The sequence below is a fragment of the Hyperolius riggenbachi genome, chromosome 8, assembly GCF_040937935.1.
Source record: "Hyperolius riggenbachi isolate aHypRig1 chromosome 8, aHypRig1.pri, whole genome shotgun sequence".
Taxonomy (NCBI): Eukaryota; Metazoa; Chordata; class Amphibia; order Anura; family Hyperoliidae; genus Hyperolius; species Hyperolius riggenbachi.
This window is the reverse complement of record NC_090653.1, coordinates 266,940,752-266,964,378: the sequence shown is the minus strand read 5'-3', so window position 1 is coordinate 266,964,378 and position 23,627 is coordinate 266,940,752. Positions and strand designations below refer to the sequence as shown.

The 23,627-nt window shown below is 45.3% G+C and overlaps 1 protein-coding gene across 1 annotated transcript in view; it reads left to right on the top strand.

The window, feature by feature from the left end:
- Positions 1-23,627, top strand: part of LOC137527485 (plexin-A3-like) — a 267,378-nt gene that overhangs the window by 110,776 nt on the left and 132,975 nt on the right. Inside the window, exons 5-8 of the mRNA XM_068248001.1 lie at positions 1,781-1,913; positions 20,723-20,782; positions 20,878-21,006; positions 23,281-23,381. Of these exons, the coding sequence (XP_068104102.1) occupies positions 1,781-1,913; positions 20,723-20,782; positions 20,878-21,006; positions 23,281-23,381 (423 nt within the window). The remainder of the gene's footprint in view (positions 1-1,780; positions 1,914-20,722; positions 20,783-20,877; positions 21,007-23,280; positions 23,382-23,627) is intronic.

Sequence of the window (23,627 nt, the reverse complement as noted above, 5' to 3'; positions counted from 1 at the left end):
CATCTTCATTCCCTTATAAACAACGCTAGTTTCCCTGGCTGTCCTGCTAAGCTTGTGTTTGAGTCACACAACAGCAACAAGCGCACAACCAGTGGAGTCATGTGCTCTTCACGCTTATTCTGGACCAGTGGCTTATAGTATTAGAGGCGGAGCATCAGCACAGCTGCCAGGCAACTGTCATTGTTTATAAGGAAATGAAGATGGCACTCTCCATATTCCTCTCACTTCAGGTTCCCTTTAAAGTGAACCAGAGACGAAGCACCCTCATGTATTTTACCATATATATCAGTGGGAACGTTAGAGAAAACACCTACTCTGCTCTCTGTTACATCCTTCACTGTTCAGCCTGCTTGTTAGCAGCCCTGATAAAATCCCCGACTGAGCCTTCAGTCTGGCTTTGCTCAGGAATTTTTATAGCCGAGTCTGTCTTTTGTGATGTCTTTTCAAGCCTACCCCCTTGTGGCTCTGCTATAATGACTCAGCTATATTGATTCCTGAGTAAAGCCAGACTGAATGCTCAGTCAGGGATTTTATCAGGGCTGATAACAAGCAGGGTAGGTGTTTTCTCTAATGTTCCCACTGATCTATATGGTAAAATACATGAGGGTGCTTCGTCTCTGGTTCCCTTTAAGTGATGTACACATACTTGATTAGATTTGGTTATAACGGCCGCCAAGGAGCAAACTGGTCCCGACGGAGAGCGATCTAGCATTTGTACGATGTTTCAGCGTCTACAGAGGTTGGGGATGAGTTTGAATCTTCCTGAGGTGTTGCTGGTAATGGTAAAATGAAGAGAGATCATCTCTGAGAGCATACACAGCAGTTAAGCCTTGGCAGAAGTCCTAATGCCTCCCTACTCCATACATAAGGGGGAGAAAATGTTTTAAGTGGCGTTAAATTATAATAAATACAATTGTATACATAGTGGGATGTGAGTATTTAATGTGTTTGGACAGATACCCGACTCCTGCCAGGTGTGCTACCCCCGCCCCCCTTTGTTTTCCAATCCTAATGATGTCGGCTCTAGAATATGGGCTTGTTTATATCCAGTTTGTTCAAATAGCCCATCAGTGAGGAAAGTTGACTCTCTTCTACTTACGGTAGTCATTAAAGCAGACACACAGAAGCTCTCTGATGTGTTTACATTAGCCTCATCTCCTTCAGTTAGTGTTCAAAGGACCATCAGGAAGCTCACATGCAGCAGGAAAGTGACTCATTAGTCTTCAGAGCAAAGTAAAAGTGAAGGCTCCCATACATCTAGTGATGATGGGCAGATATGACCAAGAGACCAATCTCTCTCTGATCTAAAGAGATCTGTTCGCTGCTTATACACTGCAGATTCCCGATCAATGATGGCATGAAATATCTCAGGAATCGGCCATGTAACATACCACGCCCCCCAAAATGTTGCCCCCCCCCCCACCCCAAGGCCTATGCATTAAGATACTGTACCTGCCTGCTGTCCCCCGAGTGTCCATTGTACTTCCATATTGGCGCCCTAAGTGGCTGCCGGCATTATAGCATGTGGGCTGCGTGTCACGTCACATGTGCCCCATGTGCTATCAGGAATCAGGAATTCTTTATTTCGCCAAGCATGACTGGGTCATGCCCGGAATTGGGTGTGGCACAGTACATATAGCTCAGAGAGACAGCAATAGGTAGCATATAACAGCAGAACAGAAGTTGCATTACACTTAAACACAGAGGACAAGCATTTACATTCACATTCATTGCACTGACAAAAGACAAAGGATGGCCTATCATTAGTTATTGTGTGCAGATGGGAGTATGTGGAGGGAATTGAGGAGGCTGACGGCCGCGGGAAAGAAAGAGTTACTGTGTCTGGAAGTCCTTGTAGAAATGGCCCGGAGCCTCCGTCCCAGTGGGAGCTGACAGAAGTAGCGGTGGCCCGGGTGAGTTGAATTGTTAGCGATCCTCATCGCCCTCGATCTCAGCCTTCTCTTGTGTAGGATGTCAAGTGAGGGAAGAGGTCTCCCAATGACCCTCCCAGCTGCCCTGATAACTCTCTGAAGTGTGAGCCTGTCACTGACGGTGGCGCCAGTGTACCAGACTAGGATGGAGGAGCAGAGAGTCGATTCAATGGTTGCGGAGTAGAAGCTGATCAGAATCTCTGGGGCCATGCCGAACTTCCTGAGCTGACGAAGGAAGTAGAGTCTCTGCTGGGCTTTCCTTTGGATGGCGGTGATGTTAGGCCTCCAGCTGAGGTCACTGGAGATGGTAGTGCCCAGGAGACGGGCACAAGGCACTCTGGCCACTTCCGTACCATCAATGTGAATTGGTGGTGGGGTGGGCGCGGACTTCCGGAAGTCAACTATTAGCTCAACAGTTTTTGTAGTGTTCAGCACTAGCTTGTTCTCCTTGCACCATTGGGAGATTCTTTCCACCTGCTGACTGTACTCCTGGATGTTGTCCTTGGTGATGAGACCGACAATGGTGGTGTCGTCGGGGAACTTGATAACCTTGACTGAGTCCGCGTTGGATCTGCAGTTGTTCGTATAGAGGGAGAACAGCAGTGGAGACAAGACACAGCCCTGAGGGGCACCTGTATTCGTGGTCATGGATTGTGAGTGGATGCCACCCAGCCTGACAGTTTGGGACCTGTTGGTGAGAAAGTCTGTGATCCAGAGGCGCAGGCTTGGGTGCACACCAAGTGTGGCTAGTTCTTCCTGTAGGATGCGCAGACAAATAGTGTTAAATGCCGAGCTAAAGTCCAGGAGTAGAATTCTGGCATACGTGCCTGGTCTGTCAAGGTGGTCATAAATGGACTCCAGGCAGATGTTAATAGCGTCGTCAGTGGACCTGTTCGCCCTGTACGCGAACTGATGGGGGTCTAGAAGAGGCAAGGTGGAGATCTTGAGGGTGGATAGGACTACTCGCTCCAGTGTTTTCATTATGATGGACGTAAGGGCTACCGGCCTGAAGTTGTTCAGGTCAGGGACTCCCTGTTTCTTCGGGACAGGTATGATGGTCGACCTCTTGAAGCAGCTGGGGACTGTGCCTTCACTAAGTGATTTGGTGAAGATGGCGGAGAGGATGGGAGCGAGTTGCCTGGAGCAGGTTTTCAGGCAGGCTGGAGACACGCCGTCCGGTCCCGGGGCTTTCCTGGTGCTTAATCTTGACAGGAGTTGCAGGACATCAGCCTCACTCGCCACTGGAGAAGGAGGTGGGCTCCTGATGTTCTCTGTGGGGCGAGGGGGGGGATTTGGCGATTCCAGGTGTACCCTCGGTTCTTCCTGACTCTCAAACCTGCAGTAGAACTTGCTGAGTTCTTCGGCTAGCTCCGGACTGGGAGGTGCATGTTGGGAGGAAGGCTTGTAGTTGGTGGCAGCCCTAAGCCCCTTCCACACAGCTCGAGTGTCATTTGAGCGCAGGTTTTGTTCCATCCTCTCAGCATAGGCCCTTTTGGCAGCCCTCAGTTCTCGATTTAGGTCATTCCTCGCCTTCCTGTAGTCCTCCTGATTGCCTGTCTTGTGTGCGATCTCTTTTTGCCTCCGCAGAAGCCGTAGCTTGTTGGTGAACCACGGCTTGTTGTTCGGGTAGACCTTGAAGGATTTGGTTGGTACGCATGAGTCTTCACAGAAGCTGATGTATGAGGCAACATTGTCTGCCCAATCGTCTATGCTAGGTGCTTCCAAGGACTCCCAGACGGTGCAGTCGAAACAGGCTTGGAGTTGGAGCTTGGCCTCGTCCGACCATACTTTGGCAGATTTAAGAGTCGGTTTAGCAGATTCTAGGCGCCTCTTGTAGGTGGGGATCAGGTGTATGACACAGTGGTCAGAGGAGCCAAGAGCTGCCCCTGGGACTGCTTTGTGCCGGTAGTCACGTGGGACACTCAGAGGATGGCGTGACGGGTAAAGTATTCTTATGCATGGGCACCGGAGGGACAATGGCCTGGGGTTTCGTCTCGTTCATCCTTTGAAATTATGGCACACTGTTACCGCTGTGCATCCGATAGATCATGTCCGTCTGAGATTTCCCTGCATGTCAGATTAATACATTTGACCAATTTCAGCCTGAAATCAGTTAAATCGGCGATCAGGCATGCTTGTGGCGGCACCGATTTTCATCCCATTCGATGGTTATCAAATCAGGTGGTTGATAGGCTGCCAAGTCGCTAGATGTATGGCCACCTTTAGTCTATTAGCCTTTTTCAAAACTAAAAAATAAATAAACACATTTGTTTCTAGTAGACAGAGAAGACCTTTTGACTCTGGTGCTACACTCTGCTGGTGCTACACTCTGCTGGTGCTACACTCTGCTGGTGCTACACTCTGCTGGTGCTACACTCTGCTGGTGCTACACTCTGCTGGTGCTACACTCTGCTGGTGCTACACTCTGCTGGTGCTACACTCTGCTGGTGCTACACTCTGCTGGTGCTACACTCTGGTACTACACTCTGGCTAGGTTCCTGGTAACAGACTGAGATCCATGGAACGGATCAGTCTTTAAAGGCATCAGTTTTTCCATCCGTGACCCTCTCTGTTCCGTTAGCGTGCGGTCAATGCGTCGCATCTGGAAAAATCGCTGAGTGGATCCATTTGAACGGAGCAATGTGAACGGATTCTATTGATTAACATAGGATCGGGTCACCTCCGTTGGGGTCCGTTCTGGTCAGCTAAACTGACCTTTTTTTTGTCTAATGTGCAGTACACCTGAGCCATCCCTTCAGTGATTTGCTGCTGTGTCACTCTGCACTCTCCCTCACACACAACAAATAAGGGCGCCAGGAAAAAGGGGCGCAGGATACAGCCGAAATTTTACGATCTTGTCTATAATGTTATTTTTACTGTTAAGTCACCTTTATCTAACATAGAATAATAAATATGTTCAAATAACGGTAATTAAAAATCACTAGCTATTGTCTATAACAATGAAAATGTTCAGTCGTAATAAGCGTAGTAAAACATTGGTAAATATTACCGATATTTTACTACAACTAAACCTAACCCTACACTCTCACACAGAACCCACCCTCTATAGATGCCTAACCCTAAGACCCTCCCCTGGGGGTGCCTAACCCTAAGACCCTCCCCTGGGGGTGCCTAACCCTAAGACCCTCTCCTGGGGGGGCCTAACCCTAAGACCCTCTCCTGGGGGGGCCTAACCCTAAGACCCTCTCCTGGGGGGGCCTAACCCTAAGACCCTCTCCTGGGGGGGCCTAACCCTAAGACCCTCCCCTGGGGGGGCCTAACCCTAAGACCCTCCCCTGGGGGGGCCTAACCCTAAGACCCTCCCCTGGGGGGGCCTAACCCTAAGACCCTCCCCTGGGGGGGCCTAACACTAAGACCCTCCCCTGGGGGTGCCTAACCCTAAGACCCTCCCCTGGGGGTGCCTAACCCTAAGACCCTCCCCGGGGGGGCCTAACCCTAAAGCCCCCCTTTTCTGTTGCAAAGAACATTAAAGAGAACCCGAAGAATGAAATCTGCGCTCAGACTGGATCTGCTTATATTGCCCAGCCTCTGTTGCTATTTCAAAATCACAGCCGCGCTGTCGACACGCAGCATGCTGTGTTTACCTTTTGTCCTGTCACTCTCCGCCGCTCCCCCCCCCCCCCCCCGCCTCCTCCATAGCTCCGGTCCCCGCCTGTGTCCCTTCCCTCCCCGCTGATTGGAGGAAAGGGACGCGGGCGGGGCCCGGCGCTATGCAGGAGGTGGGGGACCGCCAAGACTGACCGTACAAAAGTAAACATGGCCTGCTGCAACAAGCTGCGTGTCGGCACCACAGCTGTGATTTATGGGGGAGAGCGGAGCGCAGGGGGAACTTAGGGGGGATTGAAATAGCAACAGAGGCTGGGCAATATAAGCAGACCCAGCATCTGAGCGCAGATTTCATTCTTAGAACCCCACCTCGGGTTCTCTTCAATACAAAAAGCGATAAAGATAATAACGTTCAAAACTATTAATACAATATTATAATTCTCAAAGCGAATTTAAAAACGATATTTAATCGAAACACTACTTCTCAAAATGAAACATTTTGGTTGGACAGGCCCGGCGCCCACTATTTATCGGGCAACAAAATTTCGCATTTGGTGCCCGATAGCCGATATTTTGCATAAGCTCCTATGTGGTGCCCAAATAGTCAAATAGCACCAGGCGCCCACATTTCTTGATTTCCCCTCCTTCCTCTATTCACTTCTGTTTTCATTACCTCATTGTCTCAATATGAAATACTTATTCTCCTCTCTTCTGTGCCCCCCCCCCCCTCCTATCTCGTCATTCTCTCTCTCTCTCTGACGCTTGGCTTAATATTTCATGCTAATTCTCCTGATGGGTAATAGATTACTGGCACATTGTGAGGGATGAAATGATTACTTGGAGAGCAGGAGTCTGGATTTAACACTGTGTAACTCAGAGCTTGTCAACCTCTTCAGACAGAATGTCGTGCCAAAGACCCGGCACTGACAGCACCGGAGCGCACGGCGTGTTTCTGTAATATAAAGCAGTGATCTTATTGACACTGATACATTGTACTCGTCAGCCATACATCTCTGGCACGGATACTTGTGTCACGAGCCATTATTTGTGGCTTTATCCCGGCTGGAAAACTAACGCCAAGTAAGCTGCCTGCGCTGAACCCAAACTCTTAACTATTAAAGGGCAATTCCAGTGAAAAATGTTAGCAGTTAAAATCTGACAGAACCAACAGGGTTTGAACTACTCCATCTCCTCATGGAGGATTCTGTGCTTTCCTTTTTTTCAAAAGCAATTCCTGAACGGGAGTTAGTAAAGCTGAGTACTCGCCACCAGGAATGAGCAGCGGATGAATTCCGAATAGGTTCTATTTTGAATTCATCCAGGTACTTCGCACACCTGGGGGGGGGGGGGGGTTGGGGTTAAACGTACCCAGGAGCCTTCTGCTTTAATCCATCCCATGACGCGTCCCAATTCACGGTCACGTGACTACGGCACTTCCTCCTTCAACCCAAAAGGAGGAAGTGCGGTAGTCACGTGACCGTTAATTGGAACCCAGCGTGGCACAGATTAAAGCAGAAGGCTCCTGGGTAAGTTTAACCCACACCCTCCCACCCCCCCTGTCAGGTGTGCTAATTACCTGGATGAATTCCGAATAAAACCTATTTGGAATTCATCCATTGCTCATCCCGGCTCGCCACTCCACGGGTCCACCCTTGACGACAAGTGTTCAGTGACTTTCCTTCCTGCTCGCAACGGGTGCAAACGGGAAGTCAAGCAATCACGTTACTTTGCTCTGAGTCCTCAAGGATCTTGAAGATCCGAAACCGCAGCGGCAGATGTTATCGGCGTGCATCGCTAAACGTTCGCGTAATTGCGCACCTGTACCCATGTCATGAGATTGAGGAAACAGCCGCTCATTGCTCATAAAAAAAAATCGCTGGTCGTTGGAAAAATCGTCTGGAAAATCTCGTGGCGGGTATGAGCCTTAGGTCTGACTGCCAAAATAGTGTGCAAGCGAGTAGGGGAGATGGCTGGAATCTCACTATTTTGACAGTTAAAATGCCGTTCAGGAATTGAAAAGAAAACCCTGAGAACTCCCCATGAGGAGATGGGCTAGTCCGAAACCTGTCGGTTCTCTCAGATTTTAACTTTTCTTTTTGCTGGAGTGGTCCTTTGATGAGAACAAAAAAAACCCCTTTGTTTTGGTCTTTACTGTTTCTCAGTAGCTAAACAGTTAGCCCTCTTGTCTTGTCTTTTAGGTCTGAATCTTGGCCAGAACAATATCAGAATAGTTTGTTTGTCTGTGATTGCGTGGGCCGCCTTCCTTCCTCATCCCAAAAATATAATCATAGGCTATTTGGTTTTCAGCAGAACTGTCAGTTCTGCAGTAGGAGCGTTCGACTGTAAGCCGCTCTAAGGGAAAGGAATGTTCTGTCCAGAAGCTTTATTCTAGCAGGGTGGGGTGAAGCCACAGTGGGTGGTCAAAAAGTAGGTGGGGCCAACCGCGAATGGCGCAACATACAACTCATTTAGAGTTCCAAAGAGTTCTTTGCTAGAGTTTTCAAGTGCTCTCCAAATTATTTCTCAACTATCCAGTGCCCTTGTGTTGTGACCTAGCTTCTAGCGCACACCCCTCCCCACCCTTAAACCACTGAAGAGAGAACACTGGACAAGACCGCCCATTATATCAGTTATTGTAGTTAATCCTGCAATAATAATTCATTAGCTTAAAGGGAACCCAAGGTGAGAGGGACATGGAGGCTGCCACATTTGTCATTTTAAGCAATACCAGTTGCCTGGCAGTCCTCCTGATCCTGTGTCCTAATACTTTTAGCCATAGACCCTGAACAAGCATGCAGCAGATCAGGTGCTCTGACTCAGCTGACTTGGGTTTTACTAGATTAGCCATATGCTTCTTCCAGGGTTTGGACTCAGACACTATGTATGCCAGATCAACATGGCTGCCAGGGAACCGGCATTGTTTACAAGGAAATAAATATGGTAGCCTCCATATCCCTCTCCTCCGGTTCACTTTGAAGTTAAAATCTTTGAACGACTGCTGACCCCCACATTTATACTGTTGAGAACGGGGGGATTGAGGGGGCTGCAGATTGATAAAACCAGCGCATGGGGAATTTTAGCAAACCATGTGCCTGCGTAATCCTGAAGCGAGATAAATGGACAGTTATCACACTTACTGTTAAGACTGATGAGCTGTTTTCCTCTGGCATTCTTTGGTGTTTATAAATGGCCACCTGTGGTCCTTGCAATGCAGTTAATCTGCTTTTCCTGCTGTCTCCAGGCTCTTCCACATAGTTGGGTTGGCTGACTGCCTGGAGAGAGTTTTGTTTTTTTAAATAAAGTTATAAATCTGAAATGTTGTTTCTGTTCAGTGTTTGATCCAATGACTAGAGTACCCCTTTAATCTGCGGGTCCTTTGGTGCAGCTCCCGCCTCCTCAGCCCTCACAAGCAAGCACTCCAGCCCGCAGTGGGACGCTTCACATATTTTTATAGCTATCACATTCTGAGAATTACATTTTAATTGCCTTATAACAGATGTTGCGAAAACACATTTGGAAAACTGAAAAAAGGAAGCTTTATTTGTGCTCGGCGTAATCCGAGAACAGTGTGTTTCCAATGACCGTGGAGGTATTAAAGTAGCTGTCTTCGTCTTGCATAGCTCCGCCTGACATTTTGTGGGTGGAGCCAGGGTTCCGGGCATCTGTAGAATTCGGTATTTTATAGAGGGGATTGGTGGCCGGGCACTGAGGCCAGGTACCCACCTGCAGCGTTTGCGTTTTGTGAGTCGCTCTCTTATTGACTTAGATGAGAATCGCGGCAAAAAAGTTAAAATCGTAGCCCTATTACATTGAACGATTTTGCAGCAATTTTTTTTTTTTATTTTAATTGCTGTGATTTTGGTGTGATGCTCATTAAAGTGAACGAGTGTTTTTTAAAAAAAAAAAAAATGATGGCAAAAACACTGCAAGTGGGTTCCTGGGCTTAAAGTGAACCAGAGACGAAGCACCCTCATGTATTTACCATATATATCAGTGGGAACATTAGAGAAAACACCTACCCTGCTCTCTGTTTCATTCAGCAGTGCACAGCCTGCTTGTTATCAAGAGAAAACACCTACCCTGCTCTCTGTTTCGTTCAGCACTGCACAGCCTGCTTGTTATCAGCCCTGATAAAATCCCCGACTGAGCATTCAGTCTGGCTTTGCTCAGGAATCACTATAGCTGAGACTGTCTTCTCTGATGTCTTTTAAAGGCTAAGCCTTCCCCCTTCTGACTCTGCTATAATGACTCGGCTATAATGTGATAATAAATGCTAATGTGCCCCTCCCCCCATGTGGCTGCCACGTATAGCACATGGCGCGCGTGTGATGTCACACTTGTGCCACCTTGCTATACACAGCAGTCATGTGAGACATGAATGGGGAAGTAAGAGCCGCTGGACACCAGCTGCAGCTGGAACAGGTGAGATCTGAATGCATGGGCAGACTAATATTTGGTGGGACAGCAGGGGAGGCTGTGCCACGAGTAGGGTTGTTCGTAACCAAAACTATGGGTAGCACGCAATAGCTTAGGGAGGGTGTTTACTTGCCCCACCCCCACCTATAGCCGATGCACTCCACTCCCACTCCATGTCACTCCCATACTTTATTATTATTTATTGTATTTATAAAGCGCCAACATATTACGCAGCGCTGGACAATAAATAGGGATACATACATTGCAACAAGGGGTGACAGACAGAGATGTAGCAAACGGTTATACAACATAGCACAAGGTTATACATGCAATCAGGGTATAAAATGCGGTTTACAGAGACCCGGCAAAACAAGTCCGAGTGAGTCCATGAGAAGGGTGTCATTGCTGGGGTTGCAAGATTAAAAAGGACACACTAAGGGAGGGGGGAGGCCCTACCAAAGGCTAACAATCCAATGGGTGGGGGAGAGACACAAGGTAGGACTGTGGAAAAGGTGGTTGACAGAGAGCTATGCTGGGCATACACCGCTCATCCGCGTGGGGGATCGAGCCGGGAATCGATCCCCCGCGTGATCGGACATGTCGGAAATTATCAATCGAGCCATCAGCGGCTCGATTGATAAGAAGAATCTGGGCCGTGTATGCCCAGCATTAGAGTGTGGTAGATGTGGGGTAGGCCATTTTAAAGAAATGTGTTTTGAGGGCCTGCTTGAAGGTGTTGAAGGAAGGAGCGAGTCTGAGGCACAGTGGAAGGGGGTTCCATAGGGTGGGGGCAGCTCTTGAGAAATCTTCTTCCAGGTTGATGGAGGAAGCATGGGAGTGGCACGGGTATGTTAACCCAACCATTCTCCCCCGCCCCCCACCTGCAGCCAGTAACTGCTACTCGTAATTTTAATTATGAGCAACCCAAGTCACGTGGCTGATTCCTGAGAGATGTCCATATACCATCTGGACCCACGCTGCCGCTGGCCACTGCAGCCCCAGGTTCCACTCCTATGAGGGGACGGCTTTCTTCCAGGCTACATGCCTTATTGAATGCTTGTCACTCGCACAGATCTAGTAAGTGCATTTTTGTATTTGCGCAGTTTTAATTTATTAAAAGGTATCACACTACGGAGCGCTCCTCCCGTTTTGTGGATTAGCTGAATGCTTGTTTCTGGTGTGATTAAGACGCTTCTGATGCCTGAAAGATCAGCCAGGCAACTGGTATTGTTTAGAAGGAAATAAATATGGCCGCTTCCATAGCTTTCACTCTTCAAGTTCTCTTTAATACTTAGTGCATTTTCTGTGGATACAGTGAATGTGCTTTGTAAAGGGGAAGCAGGAAGTTGATAGCAATTAAAAGAAAATTAAGCAATGGGGAAAAGCAGGAGATACAAATGTGAGAGTATGAAAAAAGGGAAACCTTTTAGTTCTGCTCTTTACACAAAATCAGCAGAAAGAGGGACCCTTCTGGGCGTATTTATATGTAGAGGGTCCATGAGATGCAAATCATTTTTGAGTTTATCTTATTTCTTATGCAAATGTCTGCAACTTGGAATGGAACCAATCAAAAAAATCAGCTGCTGCTTATGAGAGATGAAGATTAGACTATGGTAGGGATAAGGTTGTGAGCTCTTTTGAAGACGGTCAATAAAATGACTACCGGTATATATACTGTGTACAGTGCTGCAGATGTGGCCCCTATATAAATAATAATAGGGTAGGACATATGACTATGGTAGGGATTAGGTTGTGAGCTCCTCTGGGGACAATCAGTGACATGACTATGTACTTTATAAAGTGCTGCAGAAAATGTGAGTTCTATATAAATACATAAAATTATGGTAGGACATTAGACTGACAATGGTAGGATTAGATTGTGAGCTCCTCTGAGGACAGTCAGTGACATGACTGCGTACTCTGTAAAGTTCTGCTGCAGATGTCCGTGGTATATAAATACGTAATATGGTTGGACATTAGACTATGATTAAAGCAGTAGGATCAGCCATACTATTCCGGGGGAAAAAACACATATATAAGTAGATAAATACTTGATCTACTTACATAACACATCTATTGTACTGTCCACGTTTTGATTTCAGTGAATGTTATATAGTAAATGACAAGAATTCTGTACCTGGTGGGGGCCATGTCTTTTGCCCACAGTAAAGGCTAACTTGTGATGTCATTTCTGCCCTTTACTTTTTTTCTTGTCTCCTCCAATCACTGAGTCACCTCAGCCTTGCTTGTAAACACAAGTGAGCAGGGGATCATGTTTCAGATAAGCAGCAGACAGGGAAATAAAGGGAAGAGGAGGAATATATTATAGATAAAAAGAACCCCCAGCATGCAATTCTTTGGCACAGACTACTAAAGAGCCAGTGCTCCTAAGGTGTATGATAACTCCAAATCATAACAGCAGAAAACGTTTTGAAAGTTTTGAATGCAGGATTAGCATCTTTATCACTTAATACACTCAGACCAGTTGCTGTTGAAATTTGATTTTTATGGTGACGATACCGCTTTAAGACTATAGTAGGATTGGAGTGTGAGCCCCTCTGAGGACAGCTAGTGACATGACTATGTACTCTGTAAGGCGCTGCAGAAGATATATAAACACATGATAATGAAAGGGTAGAGCATTAAGCTCATCACACACCATACAATCTTGGTTGTACAGATTTACCAAATCTATGTAGTATAAGGGCCAACAGATTGAAAATACCTTGAATGATTGATTGGATAAGCTCTTATACTACATGAAAGTGGTAAGATTGAACAACCAAGATTGTATGGTGTGTGTTGAGCCTTAGACTGACTGTGGTAGGATTAGATCGAAAGGTCCTCTGTCAGTTAAGCATACTATGGAAAGCACTAAAGAAACTCTTAACCCCAGAGAAACACTTAAACCTACGTGTTAATAACTAGTTGACTGTATTTTGAAGACCACAGCCCTCTTCCCAATTTCCTTACAATACAGAAGCCTTATTGTCGAGGTTTCTCTCCCCCATTCTTGCGTTTGTGTTGCCGTTTGATGTCGGCTCTCGTCAGCGCGGACCCCTTTTGAGAACCAGTCTTGTTATAGCAGGCCTCCGGCAAGGAGAAGCATGACAATGCCTCCTGATGGGGGCTTTGTGCCGGCCTGTTTTCCTTCCTCTAATCAAGGTATCTTCTGCTTTCTCTCTTTGAGAACTCCCCCCTCCCTCTTCTTTCTGTGTATAAATAAAGATGGACGTTCCACTTCATCGTCTCAAAATGGACCTCGTCAGATCAATAGAGTGACCCCCACCATGAAAAACAAATAAGGCTATTTCTTAATGCTTTCCTTAAAGGAATCCGCGGCTCATATCCATACCCCGAAGCACTGTGCTGCCAGAGTCTTGGGTAATGCTGCAGCTTTTCGGCCATTAAAGGTGACATCATATTGTTCCCTGTAAGGCGCTGATTATAGGTCAGGAAAATACGGCCAGCGAATGTCTTTCCTGCCCGATTGTTATCTGCTGGGATTTCGAGCGTTGGCATGGTAAATCCCGCCGCACGCTGGCTGCATCTGCTCCTCTGTCTGCCTTTTTCTTTTTTGTCCTCTGTGAAATCTAGAATATCACAAATCTGCAAAGGCTTTTTAAACACAAGATATTTTTAGACTAGCCGGTGTCCTGCGGTTATGTGTAGTGGCTAAAAAATAGTGTATTTATTTTAGCTTTAGAAATAAAGTGAGCTCTTAAAATACTGTTTTTCTAATTATGGTGTTGAGCTAAATCGTACTTTCGTAGAAAGGTTTTTTTATATAAAAAAAAAAAAGCTGTATCTTTATGATTCTTATTACTGCAGTATTACTATACTGTATTTTCATAAAGTATGCTCAACATTTCATTTGCCACACAGGAGCTCACAATCTTGTGTCCCGACTACGGTCTGCGGCAAATTTTGGATAAAGCCACTTAACGTTGTTATCGATGATTTATAGTATCTCGCAATGATTACACCTCGCACATTTGTGAAAATATTTTATTCTATTACTCTCAACACTGAGGATATGACACTTTGATTTAAAGTAAAGTACCGGGTAGTAAGACTACAGATTATGCATTGCAAAATTGCTGTCCCGTCAAAGTAGCTCAACACACAGCCATTAAAGTGTAACTGTCGGGCATAAAATCAAAAATCAATTCTTTATTTTTATCTGGTAAACAAGTAATAAGGATGCTAATCAGGTAATCCAAAAGTTAAAATCACTATTACTTTACTTGTTGATAAATGATCATTCCCCAGTTTACATGACTCTTATTTGGTACACACAAAGTTTGGTACACAAAAAGGAAGTTGCAGGGCATGCTGGATTGTCCTTTTTTGCTTCTCTACTTCCCCTCAGACTTAACTAATGCAGCCTGATTGGCTGAAGCCTCTTTCCCTCCTGTTTCCCCTCCCACACCTCTGTTCCTCTCTGATTGGCCATTATTTCTCATGCTGAGACAATGCACTTTCTATAGTGAAGGGCAGGCAGATCAGGCAGAGGTGAGTAAGGGAGGAAATTACATCAGGATTAGTTTCAAAATAGCCGCACTTAAAATGGGAAATGCTAAGGATTTTCTTTTTTTTTTTTTTTTTTACTGTAGAAAAATCACTAAAATCAAAACTTGGACTGTGCAATACATATGTTATGTGAATAGAGCAAGTATTTATCTACTTATATATGTGTTTTTTTTTTCTGAAATAGTATGGCTGACAGCTCCTCTTTAATGTTTAAACCACTGGCAACAAAATGAGTATACACCTGAGTACAAAAGTGAAGAATTTCCAAAGTCTTCCTTAATGGATCAACTGAAGTGAGAGGGTGAAAGTTATATGGAGGCTGCCATATTTCCAATACCAGTTGCCTGGCTGTTCTGGTGATACTCTGCATGTAATACTTTCAGTCCTAGTCCCTGAACAAGCATGCAGCAGATCAGGTGTTTCTGACATTATTGTCAGTCTGACTAGATTAGCTGCTTGTTCCTGATGCAATTCAGACACTACTGCAGCCAAATAGATCAGCAGGACTGCCAAGCAATTGGTATTGCTTAAAGAGACTCTGAAGCTCCACGACCATCTTGGTCGTGTATTGTGCTGCCCAGAGAGGCAGAGCTTTGTGCTTCAGCTCTACCTCTCCTGACGTCAATTGCCGTGCGGATCTCCGCCTTTTCCCGCCCCTCTCTGTGAAGGAGGGGCGGGGAGAGGCGAAGATCCGCGGCGATTGACATCAGTAGAGGCAGAGCTGCAGCACAAAGCTCTGCCTCTTTCAGGAAGCGCCGGTCGGCTTGCCCCCGGGGATTTGGGGGGTCTAAAGCCCTCGTACTGAAGTGAACTAGCAGGTAAAAGTAGCAATTTCTGTTCGCTTCGGTCTCTCTTTAAGGGCATAAATATGGCAGCCTCCATATACCTCTCACTACAGTTGTCCTTTTAGTGTCAAAATTTTGTATGTCCACCATCATTTTCCAGCACTGCCTTAATTCTCTTTGTCATGGAGTTCATTAGATCTTCACAGGTGGCCACTGGAATCCTCTTCCACTCCTCCATGATGAAGCTGGTGGATTTTAGAGGCCTTGAACTACTGAACCCATAATTTGTAATATTTTATCTTTTCCGAATACAAAACCTAACCCAAAATCCAACAAAACAAATTCCAGCATCCATCTGTCTGAATAAGTGAATATGCGCGGCATTTAACAGCAAGATGGTGGTCAGAATGCCTGTTTAGTAGGCATAATGTGATTGGCACTTCAGTACCGCCCTCTTCCTGCCCTCTGTAGATTTAACTGGCATGTGGGTCAATTGGGAGTGACTGTGACTCCCAACGTAAGTAGAACAATAGAGGATAGACTACATTTCCCAACATCACAGTAGCAATTACTGAAGTGTGGTGACTGAGGCAGTGACAAGGGGAGAGCAGGGACATTGTTTGCATATTTGTTTCTTTAGCCAGACAGTTTACCGCCCACCTCATCCATACTCCGTTTTACTCAGAAGAGGGGCGGGAGCTTGTGCCAGTTACTTATAAGTAATGAGTTATGAATTATAAGACCTCACTTCCTGGATAGGTGCACAGCTGCACACAAGCATAGCTTTAAAACAGATTTTAACATTTTAAAAAAAAATCAGGCCCAAATGTAATATTTCAAATTTACACTAGACTTTTGTGCTTTCAGAACCCAACATCACCAGTGTTTTTTTATTTTATTTTTTTTAGTTTGGTTGGGCTTTAAAAATTGATTTTGAGTATCTCCTGCTATAAATCAGTTGAATAAATGTATTGTACATTATGCAATGATATTTTTTCCCTTTTTTTCTTTTTTAGCTTTACTACCGGGTGGTAAAGCAACATATTTTTATGCTTATAACCAGTGGCAGTCCCACCCACCATCAGGTGGCGCTCCCCTCCAATATTTCATAGTGGCATATTATTTTTACGCTCTGATAGAAAACCTGAAGTGAACTAGGAAAAAAAAAAAAGAACCTGAGATACGCACTTAAGAACAGGGGAGGTTCTGCTGGATCTCATACATAGAGCCTTCCTAGTCCCCTCTCTGCTTTCTTCTTACCCCACCATCCCCTCATCTATGCCCTGTTCAAAACTGGAAATTTGGTAGTCCTCCAAAGGCTTCAGAAGCACTTGTGTGCTAGAGTGCCTCTGAAGATGAGCACGTCCATACTGCGCAGGGGAGGACACTGTACAGATGTGCTGATCTTTGGAAGCACTCGGGGGGGAGGGGGGGGGGGTGCCACGAGAACTTCCAAAAAGCATATTCAATCTGCAGGTGGAATAATTTCATGGGGGGGAGGAGGACAGAGGTGTAATTAGGAGACTGAGAGAGGCCCGGGAAGAGATCCAGAGCCTTCTCTCTTCTTATGCTGGGAATACACAGCTCGATTCTGAGCTGATTAGATGGTTAGGTAATTTTCGACTTTTCCGATCACCGTTCGATCGCTTTGCCGCTCGATTTGTCATTTGTCAAGTGAATTGAAAAAAAGATAAGAAAAACGAGCGGAAGATAAGAGGATAGAGTGGGCAAAACGATCGGGCGCAGAATCGTCCCGTGTATTCTCAGCATTAGGGGAGCCGTGATTTTGCCGCGATTCAGGAGCGATTGCGATGCAGTGCTTATAAAAGCGCTGATCGCTCTGAATCGCGAGTGTACAGTGATTTTACTGCGCTCATCGCGATAAATTCACCCACGTAAAGTGCATAGCGGTACTGTTTTGCGATTTTAAGTGTGAATCACTTTCAGTGGAAAGCTTATTGCTTCAGTGGAAAGCTTCTGGCCGCATCCGAAGAGGTGACTGATAACATTAACTTTTGTGTACATTCCTTTGTCAGATACATTTAGTAAACAATACCAAACTGAGCTGTTCTGAACTGAGAAGCAGGGAGAGCTGAGAAGTGATCATTGGATACATTATAATATATAAATACAACAGCTATGCAATAAAATGTAATTGCAGCTCTTAGAGCAGATAAACTGTACTTTGGGAATTTGCAATTTGTAAATAGACAATATTATTTGTGCACAAAAGCATATATAACTGTATGGGTAATAAAAAGTAGAGAAAAACATTTTTATTGAATGTTATGTCAGGGCTCGTTTCCACTATCGTGAATCTGCATGCGTCCAACGCATGCAGATTCGCACATGTAATGCAAGTGGATGGGCCTGTTTCCACTGTAGCGTTGTTGAGGTGCGTTTTTTTCAGCGGTAAAAAAACGCACAAAAGAGCCAACGAATTCGCCTGCGAGTGGAATGCATGCGATTCGCCGCTAATGTATTTAATAGTAAAAACGCATGCGTTAGTTACATGCGTTTTTACCTGCGATTTCGCGTGCGATTTCGCACCTTTTTCAATTTTATTTTGCCCTGGCAGTGTCATGGTTAATTTCGCATGGCACCCTGCCATGCGAAATCGCACGCAAAATCGTGGGTAAAACCGCATGCGGAAACGCATCCGCATGCGTTTTTACAAGCGTCGGAATGCCGGCGAAATCGCGTCGCAACAGTGGAAACAAGCCCTCAGAGTTCTATCCCACTTTAAGGCAGCTGGCAATTTCATGACTCTACTTGAATCCCACAGAAGGATTTTTTCAGCTTCATTACATCCTGTACCCCTTTATTAATGACAGCATTTACCAAGTATTGCGGGTTAGATCCCCTTGAGAACTCGGATTCATGTATATGAATGCTAGGCATACCCCATAATTGTACATAAATGCTCTCATTCACATGTGCTTTTAATTCGCTAAAAATATGTATTCAGGTTTATTTAGAAATGATTTATCATTTTCATTATGGAAGCTCTGTGTAATAAATCGACTGCAGCAAGTTCAAATGGGCCCCGAGCCTAACAGAAGCACCCCCCGGGGCGCACTTAGTGCTTGCAGGGATCCTGGGGTGCAGAGAGGAGTTTGGGGGGAACCCAATTAGCCTAGCAGTGTGTGTGTTTACACAGGTTCAGCCACTCCAGTCTCCCTCTGCTGTAATCCGGACAGATGAAAAATATCACAAGGGTAACATTCCTGCCTGACCGGCCGGTCCTCTATTGTACATAATTACTGCGGTGGATGCCCTTCTGGAAAGCAACCATTAATAAATTCTGTGTGAAAGAATATAAAAAATTGTATTCTACTAAACTGAATGCATAAATAAAAATGTGGAGAAAATTCTTATACCTTCTCTTTATGAAACTCTAGTTTACATTTGGTAGGGGAGGTCATATGTTCTGTTTATAGATGCAATCCTCTTTCAGAGCTCTGACACCTACACCTCCTGTTGTACTTTTTGCTGCCCATTTTATCCAAGATTGAAAACAATAGACTTTTCCGATGGTGTCAGCTTATGTGGCTCAGGCGCTTTCTGACTTTTGTCACGTGACTCAAACAAATGGGAGATGCCTACTACTACTTAACTACTTAAAGAGGAACTCCAGTGAAAATAATGTAATAAAAAAGTGCTTAATTTTTACAATAATTATGTATAAAATAAATGATTTAGTCAGTGCTTGCCCATCGTACAATCTTTCCTCTCCCTGATTTACATTCTGACATTTATCACATGGCGTCATGTTTACTTCTGGCAGGTGATGTCACTGGAAGGAGCTGCTGCTTGCTTTTTTGGCAGTTGGAAACAGCTGTTATTTCCCACAATGCAACAAGGCTCCCACATTGTGATGTCAGTACCTCAGTGCTGTGAGGCGCTGACATCACACTGTGGGAGGGGTTTCACCCACAATATCAGCCATACAGATGCCCCCTGATGATCCGTTTGTGAAAAGGTAGAGATTTCTCATGGGAAAGGGGGTATCAGCTACTGATGGATGAAGTTCAATCCTTGGTTACGGTTTCTCTTTAAAATAAAGAAAACTACTTTATGAAAACGTCACGAATGGTGTAGCCCCGGTTCTTTGTATTCAAACAGGACATGTACACTTTTAATTTATTATTTAGTATTTATATAGAGCCGATATCTTGTATATTGTCTTGTCACTAACGGTCTCTCACAGGGGCTCACAATCTAATCCCTACCATAGTCCTATGTCTATGTATTGTGTAGTGTATTTATCGTAGTCTAAGGCCATTTTTTTTTTTTTTGGGAGGGGGGAAGCCTAAAGCCTTAAGGTGGCCACTAACTGTCCAATTTCTAGCGAAAAATCGTTTGAGCGATCAGAAATTCTGATCGGAAGTGAAATCGTTCACTACACCATCAACGAACCTATCTTCGCTATCTATCGATCACGATCGTCTTGAACATTCAAAATTTAGTTCGACGAGAATTCAGTCGGACGACTTTTTTTTTTTCAATCGTTCATAATCGATCATAACCATTAACGGAGATTATTTACTGGCAATTCGATCACTGCCGACCTAGAATTTCGGATCGATCGAATGATTTTTTCGCTAGAAATTGGTCCGTTAGTGGCCAGCTTAAGGTAGTGCCCAGAGAAAACCCACACAGACACAGGGAGAACAGACAAACTCCGTGCAGATAGTGCCCTGGCTGAGATTGAACCGAGGGCTTAGTGCTGCAGGGTGAGAGCGCTATACACTACGCCACAGTGTCATTTTGTATCTGTGACAGCGAGGCATCTTCCTGCTGTTGTCAGCATGGCGGAGTACATTCTAGTACTCTCACCTTGCAGTGCTGGCGTTCTAGTTTAAGTTTCTGGCCTGAACAACATCTGCATGGAGTTTGTATACTCTTCCTTAATTGTGGGGGTTTCCTCCAGGCAATTTGCCCCCCCCATGTCCTGAAAACATCCTGGTAGGTTTATTGGCTTCCCCCCTCGCTTCCCCCCTCCCTTCCCCATGGAAATAACCCTAGGCTATGGGAGGGGGGTAGCAGAATAGCGCCATTTGTAAAGAACTGTTAATTCCATCAGCTGTTCTGCTTCAGGTCATGTGAACCTAACTTTAAACCCTTTACATTTTAGGTGCTGAAACCGCCTTTGACAACAACAAAAAGTAGCATTTGGTCATGTTCCTCACTAAGCTATCAGATGTCGTATTTAGATCTGCGTTTCAGAGTTTGGAATTAATTAGATCACAGTCAGATTATCTAAAAAAAAGTTACAAAGCCTGCAAATTTTCTTTAGTGATTAGGTCAAGGGGCAAAAGGCTTACAAGTTTGGTTGCAGATTGTCTCCAGTCTCTGGTCAGGGGATATGCACTGTGTGCGTCCAGCTCCCTCAGACAGGTCCCCGCCCCCCTCCTCACCCCAGCTGGGCCTGCACACCCTGAAACGTGTCACAATCTGTTTCACAGTCACTTAGGCTAATGATGTTTGTCATGTCGGAGGACGGGGAAGAATGAACAGGCGGGCATGTGGAGGGACATGGGATGCTGGGTAATGCTCAATGGATGGCCACACAAAGGCCTCAGTGTCCCCCGGGTGCTCATTTTCATCATTATGGTTTTTTTTTCATCCTCTTGCCCTGACAGATTCGCGTGGACAGCCCCGCAGATGCCGTACTGTACGACACGGCCGTGGTGGTACCTGGCAAGCCCATCCTGCGAGATATGGTGTTCAGCCCCGACTGGGAGTCCGTGTATATACTCAGCGAGAAGCAGGTGAGCCCACCAGTTACTAGTATTTGGCATTAACAAAATTGCACAGGTGAATAAACGAAAAATAAAACAAAAACAAAACGACAAAAAACATTTTCTCCACTACTCTATCTTCTCCCTCCCCATTTTTTTTTCTATCAACACTCCTTGTTCTTTTCCCTTTGCTCCCATTTTCCACCCCTTCCTCCTCTCCCCCCCACCCCCCCCAAAAAAAACTTCGGGTTCTTCCCTCCCTCTTTTTTTCCTCCGCCCCTCCGCTTATCTGACCCCTCCCTTTTTCTGACGCCCTTTCTCCACCCCTCCCCTTGTTTTATCTTTTCCCTTTCCACTTTCTTTTTCAATCCCTCTTTCTATACCCTTCCCTATTTCCCTGTCCCCTTTTCTCTCCCTTCCACGCTCTCATCTTTCTCTCCCGCCTCCTTTCAATTCTTGTCATACACATGCATAAACTTTCTCTGAGACTCTAGTGATAAACTTAAAGAGGAACTCCAGTGAAAATAATGTAATAAAAAGTGCTTAATTTTTACAAGGATTATGTATCAATGATTTAGTCAGTGTTTGCTCATTGTAAAATCTTGCCTCTCCCTGATTTACATTCTGACATTTATCACATGGTGACATTTTTACAGCTGGCAGGTGATCTCAGTGGAAGGAGATGCTGCTGGCTTTTTTGGTAGTTGGAAGCAGCTGTTATTTCCTACAATGCAACAAGGTTCCCACAGTGTGATGTCAGTATGTCAGTGCTGTAAGGTACTGACATCACACTGTGGGAGGGGTTTCACCACAATATCAGCCATACAGCGCCCCCTGATGATCCGTTTGTGAAAAGGAATAGATTTCTCATTGGAAAGGGGGTATCGGCTACTGATTTGGATGAAGTTCAGTTCTTGGTTATGGTTTCCCTTTAAAGGGCTTCCGAAGGGAAAAGAAAAAGCACTCTTCACTTAACTGGGGCTTCTTCCAGCCTCCAGATGTCTTCTGAGTCCCTTGTGGCAGCTTTGGTGCTCCTTGCTGGCCGCCCATCAAGCTTGCAGCTTCTACGCATGCGCGGGCAAGTTAGTCTGCGCAGGCACAGTGTGCGTCAAGAGTTTTACATAAACTGGGCGCCTTAAGGGCCTGTTTGCACTGGAGCCAAATTGCAGCGATTTCCCATGCGCAGTTTCAGATGCAGAAATGCAGCCTATTGAAGTTATTAGGCCGCATCCAAATCAAAAGGGGGGGTGATGCTGAAGATTTTGGCTTAATACAGTCGAAATACCCATAGCCGTGCATGGTACATTGGGTGCAAAGTCGCATCAGCCTGTGTGCCTCATCGGTTTCTGAAAAGGCTGTGGAAACCGAGCCTTAAAGTGGACCTAAATTAAAAATACAAGATTTCAGAAATAAAATCTATTTTCTAAATTATAATAATAAATAGCAGCCTTTTTTCAGCTGCATGATGACAAATATAAAATATTTTACATTTATTGGAGGAACCCCTCCCTTCCTTCCTTTCAAATTGCCGGGACAAAATACGGCAAACTTGTGGAGTAGGTGGTGTCCGGCAATGGAGGAATTGCTAATGGCTGCCCCAGTATAATCCTAGTTATGAAAAGAGAAGGGTGAAAAGCATGCACTAAAATGCCCATAGGCTTGAAGGAGTGTTTATTTATCTTTGTATGTGTTAGAGTGGTGCAACTAAATATTTTTAATTTAAAAAAATGTTTGGTTTGGGTCCGCTTTAAGCTACACACTCACCACAAGACTGCGGAAGATGGATCGAGAACATGCGACAATGAATGAACAGACTCTCGATCCTACTTCCACAATCGTAAATAGGAACAAATGACAGGTGTGAACGTGTCGCTAAACGATAATTAATGCAGGGGTCAATGGCGATTGGAACGACCACGATTGGATCCATCATGGCGGTTGTTCAAAGTGAAGCATTATCGTGTGCAATGGGCTGTCATTGAACATCGTTTTACAAACCTTTGTCGCATAAAATAGTTTGTTGCACAAAATCTTTATTTTTTTTATTTTCTTTTGTTTAAGTCATTTAGTGGGTATAGGCCTTTACAGTTGCATAGAATCTTTAGTATTCTGCCACGGGGACTTTTTGGTGATTTGGTTGACTACAAACACCGTGTTCCGTTCTGTCATTTTCAGTCATGAGTTGCCTCCACATTCATCAGTGCACTGAGGTACAGTGATGTCACTCGTATCAAGCTGTTTGACACAAGATGGCTTCCTGTGTTATGAATGTGATGCTTACTGTTACACATGATGTTTTCACAGGTCAGCCGCGTTCCTGTGGAGAGCTGCCAGAGGTACAACAGTTGTGCGTCCTGCCTGGGCTCCGGCGATCCTCACTGTGGCTGGTGTGTGCTGCATAGCAGGTAGGTGCTCCTTCATATAGGCATTACCTACATCCGGTACATGTTTCCATTTTACTGCTTTTCATGGAGGAAGGGAATATTGCAGTGATTGCTCCATGCCTGGATTTGGAACAATATTGCAGTGATTGCTCCGTGGCTGGATTTGGAACAATATTGCAGTGATTGCTCCATGGCTGGATTTGGAACAATATTGCAGTGATTGCTCTGTGGCTGGATTTGGAACAATATTGCAGTGATTGCTCCATG